At 38.2% G+C, this 12,154-nt stretch overlaps 1 protein-coding gene across 1 annotated transcript; it reads left to right on the forward strand.

The window, feature by feature from the left end:
- The first annotated feature begins 431 nt into the window (after nt 1–431).
- LOC108680546 (protein tramtrack, beta isoform) lies at nt 432–7,160 on the forward strand. Its single transcript, XM_018169396.2, has 8 exons — nt 432–601; nt 786–971; nt 1,417–1,612; nt 2,229–2,422; nt 2,832–2,963; nt 3,444–3,587; nt 4,010–4,195; nt 6,232–7,160. The coding sequence occupies exons 1-8, from the start codon at nt 515–517 to the stop codon at nt 6,496–6,498; spliced, it is 1,392 nt and encodes a 463-aa protein (XP_018024885.1). The 5' UTR covers nt 432–514; the 3' UTR covers nt 6,499–7,160.
- Nucleotides 7,161–12,154: the final 4,994 nt, after the last annotated feature.

The raw sequence follows: 12,154 nt of genomic DNA on the forward strand, positions 1-12,154 counted from the left end.
AATTGTTTCTTTAGTCAACGCCGCTATCGGGATAGTGTAAGAACATATAACGATTCAATACACATTTTATGCAATGGTTAAATCGGTTTTCGTTCGAAAACGTATCCCTTTTTGCTCGATTTTTAATTGAATAAACTACTAGATAGAGGCCGCATAGTATTTATTTTGGGTTGATCACTCGAGTCTAGAGCTGAATTTTCTCATGTTCCCCTTTGGTGATTTTCGGATGCTCTTCTTGGCTTGTGTTCTTTCAAGTTGTGCAATGTGCATTCCATTAGCGTTGCTGCCAGGTGACCTCCAGAGCGCGCTGTATTAGACTACAAGTCTTAGTTGTGGTTGATAATTGAATTTATGGATCTTTGATTCAGTAGTTTCATAATTATGATTTATGCTGATATTTGATCTCTAATAATTGATATATTTCCAGATAGTCGTTCACGCGCCATTAGAAGCACAAGCGTCACGCGATCAACTTTGAGCACTGCAACTTCGGCGAAGTGAAGCGCCCGGCAAGATGTCTGAGTCCAGCGGATACTTGGCGCTGCGATGGAACAACCACCAGAGCATCTTCGCAACGACTCTCGATGATCTACGAATCGCAGTTAGTTTTGATAAAAATTTACAGCCTTTTCTATTTATTCAATTTATAACACGCGTATCTCAACGCAGAAGAAGAATTCAATTTGGAAGCTTGTCTGACGAAGCGCATTAGTGCGTTGATATATGGAAACCTATCCAGTACGTTTCAAGTACCACAATTTAACTCACGGCTCTTTGTTTGACAGGAAAGTTACTGTGATGTGACGCTGTCCTGCGGCGGGCAATTCTTCTCAGCGCACAAGTTCGTGCTGGCGACGTGCAGCGATTACTTCAAGGAGATGATAGCACGCACGCCCTGCAAGCATCCTGTGGTGTACATGAGGGACGTCTCTCCGCATGACATGGAGGCGCTCCTCGACTTCATGTACAAGGTGCAGATTCAGCTCCTAATGTAAACGTAGAATTTTATGTTTTCAGAGAAATCGAATTCGAGGTCTCGGTTTCTCAGATAAAAGGTAGTAGCTATACTGTATTTTCCGAGCGCCATTCCACGTATTATTCACCAGTTTCTGGACAAAATAATAAGATTATTCTGGATTGGGTCTAGATTTGCTCTACTATTCTCAAACTTACTCCGAAAAGCTTAAACAATCGGAGTTAAAGAACACAAACTTCTGCCCCTCGTTTCTCATTATTATGATGGCTAGTGCAAAGTATGTGTATGCGTACTTTAAGAAACAAGAAAACATTAATGGTGAATTCGTGAAGGCTGAAGTTGATGTGTGTTTAGAATTGATTGTTCACAAGATGGCATTCACATTATGTAAATTAATAACTCCTGGATTTATCGTGGTATTAACAACGTACTTCTTGTAGGGCGAAGTTCACGTGGCGGAGACAGAGGTGCCTTCGCTGCTGCGCACGGCGGAGGGGCTACAAGTGAAGGGTCTAGCGGTCCCTGACAGCCCCAGGGTGTCTTCCCCAGTTCCTCAGTTGAGGGTACCACCTCCTCAACTTTCTACCTCCCCATCAAGAATCGCCACGCTCGTCCCCAAGAAGAAAAGAAGTGCAGGTTAGCAGCTTTTACAATCGTGGAAGCTATTTTTGTTAGGACTATGCGAAGCAAATCTATGAATTTTGTTAAGTGCGTAGGGAATTGGTTAAAATGTCGAAGCACCTAATAATTTCATTTTACCCCTCTATTACTAGTATAATACTATCGTACCTCAATAAATGTTATATCAGCAGCGCTCCATATTGTTTGAGAAAACAAATAATAACCAAGCGTGAACAGTTCTTATTCTTTTTTATCAGTTGGTTTCACATCCTAATTGAACGTCGTCTGAAGTTACACGGTGCAAAATTCAGAATCTCTATTTATCCTTATTGTTAGTTTTTATATTTTCAGATTTTAGATGGTTTATTTGGAAAGGCTGAACCTCCTCTGTATCGTAATCAGTTCACAATTATCCTTACAAGAATTTTTTTTGTGAATTTTCTCCGATGCGTCTAAATTTTCCCGGAAAACCGCTTCCGGAAATTTGTACATGATATTTTCCTTGAAGATTATGAAGTATCATTTATCAAGTCAAACTTTCAGCATTTTTCATCGTTTAATCAGTTTCTACTCCATATTCCATAATGAATGCTTCAAAGTATGTTATTCAATTTGAATTTGTTGCTTTCAGACGGATCTTTTAAGAAAGACGAGCCTCCAAGACTGACACCTCTGCCTCAGAACAGCGGAGGCGCTGCTGGTCAAGTCAACTCACCTGCTCAGGAAACGTCCCCTCATGGGCGTCTTTGCGGCCCACCTCAACTAAAACGCCAGAAAGTCGCCCCGAGCCCCGTGAACGGGCCTTGTCTGGCCAGCACGTCCAAGGTAATGATCTCCTTGGATCGTTGACGTTACCTGGTGAAGGTATGAGATTGTTGACGTCGGCGAATGATTTGGGGAAGGGAATGGAAACTTGTCAATGCTTGAGAATGTTCGTAATAGCGAGTAAACGCCCTCTTGCTTATGCCTGGATTTTTAGCAGGCCGAATGGTTTTGAACAGAAAGATTAGAGCATTAAGTTACGGGTTCGAATATTCAAGATTGATCCCACAATAATATTTTATAAAATGTATCCATGGTGTGATAAAACACTTGAAAAGAAGCATCATCACTCATCAGCTCCGTTATTCTTAAACCGTACGTTAGACGAAGTTTAGTGCATTTTATTTCTACTTCAATAATAGCATAAACTAAATCATAAAGAAAAACCTCTTCTAACGGACTTCTTCTTAAGGCGTCGTTGGGTGGCATTTCGAAAGATGCTTCCATGGGCAACGGAGTTTGTTTCGGCGCCAAAGAAGGATCGGTTGACCGCTCGTCTTCTTCCAGCGACGACCCGCAACCTGCTCTCATCTCTCCTGAAAAAGTTAGTCACGTCAAATGCTGACACAAAATTATCGTATTGATGATAAACATCAATCCTTTTCAGAAGCGTGAACCCACATAATGTTGATGCTAAGCTAAGAATTTATCGCAGCAATTCATGGTGGTGTTAATATTACTAACGTTAATTTCTTCTCATGATTGCAAAATAAACAATTTTTGTAAATGGGTTTATGAGTCTTTTAGTTTTTTTCTTTGTTAGCGAATCTTTTACTGATTTGAGAATTTATTTTTTCACATTGTCGAGATGGATATTATTTGCAATCAAGAATATTCATAAATGATCTGTGAATAAGCAGCTACACGACTATTAGACTTATCGACCATACAATCATATTATATCGAAGGTAAAGGAAACCGTTAACAAATATTTAAGTGGAAAACGTAATGCAGAACGCCACAGTATGAAGAAACTAGAAGAGATTACGAAGCATCAGCTTATGTATTTATGTTTGTTTCAAAGATGCCGAATAACAGCGTTGTCGGAGACGACGACCTACAGCGTAATGAAGATTGTGACGAGGCTTCATTGCTGTCTTCAGTCTCCAATCTAGTCAAGGAGGAAGTCTTCCGCTCCAACGGCCCCCTAGACAACGATGATGATACGGTACGGTTTGTCTGCATTGAAACTTGTTGGTTGTATTTGAAAAAATCTTCTTCGGTTGCCTATATATAATTCATGTTCGTTGAATACACGAGCAGCTGGATCCTGTTGGTAAAAATAAATAATAACGTTGTCATAATTAATAACGATTATTACGATATTTGTTAATTATTACTACGACGTAAAGATTAAGTTTACTTTGCATATTGTTGTACTCAATACAAAAATCATCCATGAACCAGGGTTTATTTTGCTGGAAGTTAATTATTCTAACTCGTCGTTTGTGACGATCAGTCACAGGATTTCAGTCGTGGTTTATTGGCTCTACTTAGTGGCGTGTCTTTTGTTTATTGAGTTGCATATCTACAGCAAACTTTCTACGCGTAAGGATAACTTCAACCATTCCTGACTTGTTCGTCGTACAGAATGACGTGCTGCAAGTTGACCTCAGTGAGGACGGCTCCCAGTTCATCATTGGACCTGGCGGTCGATTTCCCAACAAAGAAGAGAGTTTGGACGACGAAAGCGGCGATAACCAAAAGAAACCGTTCGTGTGTCCTCTCTGTGGCCACGACTTCACCAGGCGGGATAACCTGGCCAATCACCTCAAAGTAATTCTCACGTTCCTTTGTATAAAGTTTCATTATTTATGCTAAGTTGACAGTGTGATTTGTGTTGCCGTCTTAGCAGAGGAGCTAAATTTGCCGTACCGCTATAAAGTTGTGGGAAAGGAAGGGCTTGAAAAATGCGATGAGGTTTAGGACTCAACCCTAGTTTTCGGAGGGAAGTGGCACGTGTCTCACGGTCGCAGGCAGCAACTTTGACTGCTTTCCGCTACCCTACCAATATGGTAATGGTAACGTCGTTGCCACTTAGTGGTTATTGCTTTTAAGGACCTTGATATGGTGTGGGAGCTACAAAACGACATCCTTCTCGGACCCAGGCTGTTCGTGGGAAGAGTATCCTCTCTCGTTGATTCTGGTTTGCCCGCCCAACTACAGGGACGCTGCAGTAGAGAATTTATCTTCCTAGAACACCTCGCTCTGTTTTAACCTGTCTGAATTAAGAGAAGAGACATCTTCTGAGGGGCACCAATGGCTCACAGCCTGCCTTTTCTAATGTTTTTTCTGAATCTTTACTCTCTTACGGTTATTATCAGGAGTCGTTTAGTTCTCGCTCATATGCCTTCGGCTGCAATAAGAGAAAATAGGAAAATTTTATTAGTCATTCCGTGATTCCATGTGTAAATGATTGTCAAGAATGAACTCGCATATCTTCATGCGCCCTTGAAGAAGCACTCACGGCGGAGGAAAAAAGGAAAGCGCTGACGAACCGACATGGTGCATTGCGTGGATGAAATGAGCTACAAGGAACATTAGTTGCAAGGCTTATTAGTCACCACGTCAATGCTATTAGCGCGCCAACTGCCAAACTTTCTGTGCTTGCGCCGCAATGTTTCCCATATGATCTGAGGATTCATTAGACTGGCGGTGAGTCAAATCTAGCTATAAACATTATTACTCTAAGTCAAGCATAAACTAATTTACAAAAATGTCCAGCAAATGCTTTTTTCATGCCACAAGCATCATCTAAGTCCCCTTCCTACGCGACCATCGTGGACCAGCTTTCTTGTCGAATTTTATGTGGACCTTTGGAACGAAGACACCATAATGAAACTGTCGCGCCATCTTCAGATCCACTGCGTGTAATTTGCGCCGCTGATGGAGCTTAGATTGGGACGGCGGTTGCCTCAAATGTCATGGCCCCGCTGGCTAAAGTCATTTGTTTCGTTTAATCACACTCGCCTCTGTCCTTTGAACCACGTATAGACGGCATTGGTGCCCCGTAAACCACCGTGTCGCAGTAGCTGGTATCATCGAGACAAATCATGATCCGCTGCTTCGGCTCGGGCTTTTGCTGGGGATGTACCCTGTGCCGACAAATATGCCCTCTTATTTCTCACTTCCCCAAGCAACATCCAAGCCGCATCGTGTCTATATTACGTCTGCGCATCACTTGAGGAAAGCACGTAGAGCCCTTTAAGCCGCCCGCTGGTCGAGTATTTTTGGAAAGGAGGTCATTGATACAAAGATGGATAGTGATTTACTGTTTTTACGACACACCTTAGACTTAATGATGCTCGACCGCCTATGGGATACAGCGTTGCACCCCATTCGCAAGCTTCATACCTAAAATGCATATATAGACCCGAGGAGCTTGGTCCGTACAGCGCGGTTACCCTTGCCAAGTGCCTGAAATCAACAAATTTTTATACTTTCTCCTATATACTTTCTGTTGATCCTAAAATATTTCAATTGCCACATTGTTAGTCATTTTTCCAATTATTAATCAATGCGTGATATTTTGATATAGAGCAATCATATGCTTAATTGCAAGTCTGAATGTTGGTTGAAGGTTTACTTTTTTAATACATGTTCTAACTTCTACATAGTATAGCAACGCAACTTGTGTTGTTATATTTGATGGGGTTATCATACCATAGTGGGATGGTATGGTAATTACTTTTAATAACCAATAACACAATGTTCTTACTTACTCTGCTACGCAGTTAGTTACACTGTTTAATTATAAAATTTCCATTATGAATCATTCTAAAAACCAAACGTAATTTTTCCATTCTCCTCAGACTCACACGGGCGACCGGCCGCACATGTGTCGTTACTGTCAGAAGTGTTTTTCGCGCAAAGACTACCTGAAGCAACACGAGCGCATCCATACGGGCGTGAAGCCTTACCAGTGTCAGCAGTGCGACAGAGCCTTCACCCGCAAAGAGGGGCTCACCGACCACATGAGATGCCATTCTGATTTCAAGGAGTTCACTTGCGACGTCTGCTTGAAAAGCTTTAAACAAAAGTGTGGTTTGCGATTCCACAAGCGTAATTACAAACACTAATTTTTACTAGTCGCCGGAATGCGGAGTTCTTTTGGGTATCTTGCGGGAACCCAAAGTTGGCCGGTGTTTTGGGTAACTTTTAATGGACGAAAGTCTTTTAGAAGGAAAAAATTTACACATTATAGAAACAGTTTAGTTCTGTTTCTGTTTCCACCAGCTTCAGTCGATTTTCTGACTATAATTTATTGATTCCGATGTTGCTTAAAAATTTAAGTTATTTTACTAGCCCATCACCCAATCGTTAGACGAGACTAAACGCGTCCGACAAAAGGATCCCGTTTTGAACAATGGTCGTCTGAACTAATGTGTTGGGTCTGTGCATCATCTAAAGCAAATTAACGTAGCAAAATTATGAAAGGTAACATTTTCTAAGCAACCACAATTAAATTCATTTTGCGAATTTGAGACTATAAGCATAATTTTAGTAATTTCGCTTTTACTGTATTGAACAAGAGCAAATTTTTGGCTGCATCCATGAAATTATGTTCTTTGATTAATAGGCGATGATCATTGTTTGAAATTTGTAGATATTTATGTGCATCTGTGTAGTGTAAAAAGATCGCATTAATTTTTAAATTATTATGAATGGGGAAAGAGATTTTGTAATTGATTACCAAAACGGTTCCCGAGCTTCGGCTTGTTATTAGTTTTTGGCACCGAATGTAAATTTTTGGCTACATCGATTTAATTTATGTTCTTTGATTAATAGGCGGTGATCATTGTTTGAAATTGTAGATATTTATATGCATCTGTATAGTGTAAAAAAATGTAACTCAGTACTCACTGCAGTGAGTGACAGAGCGCATTTTCTCGTCGACGAAAGCGTCAAGTCACGGACGGAAAGACAGACGGACGGACAGACGGACATGGCGAGTACAATAGTGCATCTTTTCCATAAATAAGAAAATGCGCTAAAGAACACATTAAATTTTAAATTATTATGAATGGGGAAAGAGATTTTGTAATTGATTTTAAATTATTATGAATGGGGAAAGAGATTTTTTAATTGTTTACCAAAAGAGTTCCCGAGCATCGTCTTGTAATAAGTTTTTGACACCGAAGGTTTGGTATAAAAGTGTGTTCATTTCGACTTTCATGATATCGACCAACGTGTTCTCGGTGTGTGTTCACTTGAAGAATTACGACTGCAATTATATTCAATTGATTGACTGTGTAATTAATTATCAATTGTCAGGAAGAATTGATGTTTTATATATTAATACTATGTATTTCTGTGCAAGTTCGATTGCTTTGCACCTGCGGTGCCAGCAATCGAACTTACTCGATTCAAATCTGTTTCCTTTGGCCTGTTTTCACTTGTGGGATCAATTTATTTCTCTTTAGTCAGTTACTCTTCCTTGTTGCCGCTGTAGCGTTGTGACTTGCGGTACTGTTTGCGCAATGATAGCGGCACAGAAAAAAAAACGGAACAAGTCGCGGGTTTGAGTCTTAAGAAGCTCAGTTTATTTCTCAGAGTCGCTGGTTGGCGACTTGATTGCCTTCGAAGGTGGTACTTGCAGTATGGCCTTCGGTTGGTTTCGCTAAACGAACTCTGAGAACATGTTACCAGGGGAGATTTTAAGGTCTTTGCAAGAATGTAATTCTTGTCTTCGTTGATTTGAATGATTTCATTGAAATGTATTGATTTTTACACAATCAGATGTGTTTCACATCGATTTACGTTGTAACCAAGCTGACACATCCTCCATAATTTAACTTGATTTATTTTGTGCTTATTTTATGTATGATATCTTCCTCATGATAATTAGTTCATTGATAATTAATTGTTGGTTGGTGAATTCTTACTGTAATTAATTTTTTTCACCAATTTGTAACCATCGCCGCCATGTTGATGCGCATTGCTTCATTCCATGTACAAAAATAATTAACTGTTAATAAATTTAGACACTAAAAATGTGCCTTTTTTGTATCATGCACTCAAGAGAACGGTATCCGAAACAGCAAGACTGCTTATCTCAATTATTTTTAACGTGAACGGTGACACATAATTGTTTAAATTATTCCTCGCTGGGATAATACATGAATTGTATTGACAATTTCATTTTACTTGAGACGGCCACATATTAAATGGTAATTAATTATTCAGCTGTCACTGCGCATTTTGCAAATGTCATGTATTTGTTTTCAATTGCTGTCTTTTTGAAGGTAATATCAAATTCTTGAAATAAAGTGATAAAATTGTTGAGACATGTTCATTACTCTCATCAACGCCTTTCAGCCTTTGGGGGGTCTTATCCGGTGCATGCCCAAATAAAATGCAATGCATTCAGCTGTGTTCGAGGAATGTTGACATAAAATTGATCAAAATATCACTCACTTAATTCTACGTTCTAATCAATGATTTTCCCAGTCAATCTAAATGCGGCTTTTGACAGCAGTTATGGACAGCGGCATAGTTCAAGCTACGTTGCTGGATTCGTTGAAATTTCGGTAGCGCAGCCGTTGGCAACAAAATTAACTTGTAAAATATCCCAAGAGCCATCGCTCAGCGTGAACATGCACTACGTACCTCATATCGCCAAGAAGAGCTGTACGAACTAAGAAGTCGCAGACCAAGATATAAACCCTGCATGCCGCCTTATTATTATTGCAACCATGTCTTCTCTAACTGCATGATTTATGATTGATGTTTATTGTTTTCTTACAGAAGTGAAGTACTTGACACTTGTCAACCTTAAAACGCAGCTACCATGTAACACTCTTTTCAACTTATGTTTCGACTGATTTGTCAATTATATTTTTAACTCTCATAATTTTCGACTAGCCTAATTGTTTTTACTATAACTATGTAGTATCAGAGCTGGATCTTAAATTGCTGCAGTATTCTGATATATTGGTAATATAATAATTAAAAAATCGAGTTACCATTATTAGTAACTAAGACTTTTGTTCATTCCATTAATTAGGAATTGTTGACATGTATTGTTGCGCAGTTGGTTTGTTTTGGTGCCATATGACGTCATAGGACCTTTGTACTGAAATTTTCAATAAAATTACATCCATTGGCGAAAAATGTAATAAAATACTGTAGGAAAATTCAAATTAATGAAAAAGAAAAAGATTGCAATAACTTTTAGCAATATAAAAGCAACTTAATTTTAGAATTGCATGTTTGCGATCATGATTATCGTCTAGACACAGCGTTCTGCGGCCTGCAGAAGATCGTGCAAGTTTTGTCTGGAGTTGCATGAAAGATCTTGCTCCAAACCATGGCTCAGAGAGAAACTGGTGGTCAAGACAATCCTCAGCAGCCTAATCCAGGCAAGTAATATTAAATTTCTTTTTAAATTCTTCCTCTATATGTATGCCGACTAGTAGATTCGATTCTGAAGTAATTCATGTTGTGGCCTTGTAGTATGGGTCATGCTTATCCCAGCTGAGCTAACCATTGTTGGAACCAAATCACATTTTAGCTAATAGCTAGTATACCTCATTGAATTATGAATTTTATTAGCAAATATAATTTATTTGTCCGAAAGTTTGGTCATGAATTACTATGCGTAGCTTGTCTGAAAAGTCTTTTAAGATTATTACTGTGGAGTGTGGAACAATAATTCTATTCAATAAGCTGGTCATTGCTGGTGTTTTTACAATTACTACCTATTAACAATTAGGTACTTATCATTACAAATGTTATAAATAAAAAAAAATACTCACCTATTAAGCAAGGCTATTAGTGTAACAAATTGCAAGATAGGCTAGCCTATTATGAGATTTTATGATAATTTATCTAGGATCAAAACTAGGCTACTTCAACTTTCAAGTTGATTGTTCAATACCTAACGCTTACTGTTGTTCAGTTCTATTGAATTTTATTTCATAGATTGCTCAATTATTAAACTCGGTACAGGAACTGATTGAAATTAAAAATAACTTCCAAAGATAATTTTAAGTCCTAGGCCTATATCAGAAATAAATTTGTTTCTTTGTTGCTCCATCATGAAATTTATAATGTTTTTCTTGGATGGCTTTCTGTGTAATGAGATGACTAATGGGTAACTTTATGAATCATTGTTATATTAATATCTAAATCCCTTGAAAGCAAACAAGAATAATTAAAAGATTAGAAATTATTTGCTTTATTCATAATTCTCATCGCTCATAAATGAAATATTTTTCAATAAATTTAAAATCTTGTGGCTTGATCGTGCACTTTTGTTAGTAATTGATACCGTACTTGATAAGTTGACATTTCATCTACCATCAATGCTCCTATTGTTGCCATAGGCCCATGGTACTCTGGTCACAGTTAAAAACCTCCAAAAAGTGCCAATCTGACACATTTTTGCCTATAGTATTTGGAACTTGACTAAACAACAGTTTTTACTTGCAGTTCATGGAAAAATTTACCAGAGGTAATTTTTCTTATTTTTTTTTTGTGAAATGTTAAACAAGGGCAAGAATAATACATGAATTTGACAACGAGCATAGGTGTTTTTGCCCCATTTGTGGGTTGCTTCTGTCAATTTCCTTAAATGAAGTTGACAGACTTGAAAAAGAAAGTCCATTATGCAATTGAAACTGAACCCTAATTTTCTAAAAGATTGTAAAAGTTTCATAATTACCTATGTAGTAAACAAAACATATGAAAGGTTGTCCTGACAAGTATTGTACATGTACAGTTTTCAGTAAGGAATGGCATGATAAGTGCAGCATCTGCTGGCATAAGTACAGTATCTTATAGGCCTGTTACCAGCCGCCAATGATTAAGAAATTATTATTATAGGCATGGTATTCATTGTAGCCTGTCCATATCAGGCCTATTATTATGTGAAAGCCATCTATCAATCTCTCAAGCCATCTTAAACTCTTCATAATAAAAAATTAATATAAATGTTATATTTTGTAATGAGATCACTATTGTTGCAATAACTTATTAAAAGAATGTTTATCATTTCTTTCAATGTAGATATGCATGTATTGATTTTTTTATATATCTGCCTTACTTACACACATTTTCTTGTGCAGGTGAGTGTTGTGTGTTGCAAATGTTGGTCTGCCTCCAAATAAGTGGTGATCCTGTGGATGTTGAACACTACTGCTGCAGCTGATATTGAACTTCCACCAGCCAACCACTGCTGCAGCTGATGCTCATGCTACTTCTTATGCTGCTGCTGCTGATGACTGTATTAGTATTACTGCTTTGCTACTGCTACTGATCATACTGCTATTTCTGCTGCTACTGGTGCTGATTTTACTATCATGGATGCTTTTTCTCCTGAGATGTTGAAAGGCTTCTAGTAGTGCTGCTACCCAAGTTTTTCAGGGAATAGCCCTCAAAATTACTTACAGGTGCAATTTAACGGTTTTTCTACATCCTCATTAACAACCTACATTATGTGCATTGCTGCAAGAAAGTTATGAGATGTTTTATATTAATAATGATGCTTCAAAAGTCACCTACCTGGTTTTAGTTCAATCTATCAGTAACTTTAGGTAGTATTATTTTCTTGGAATATTGACTAATTTACGGTTGTAACTGAAAGCATGATGAAATTTTCTCTGCTGTTTTTGGGGTTAAAAAATAATAGCGTATTGTATATCAGAACATATTTTTTATTACCTATTAATTTTTCTAGGGGCATGACACAAGTTATGAGTGTCTTTGTTCACTGGAAGTCTTTAGTCTCCTATT

The sequence above is a fragment of the Hyalella azteca genome, unplaced genomic scaffold (genome assembly GCF_000764305.2).
Source record: "Hyalella azteca isolate HAZT.00-mixed unplaced genomic scaffold, Hazt_2.0.2 contig6573, whole genome shotgun sequence".
Taxonomy (NCBI): Eukaryota; Metazoa; Arthropoda; class Malacostraca; order Amphipoda; family Hyalellidae; genus Hyalella; species Hyalella azteca.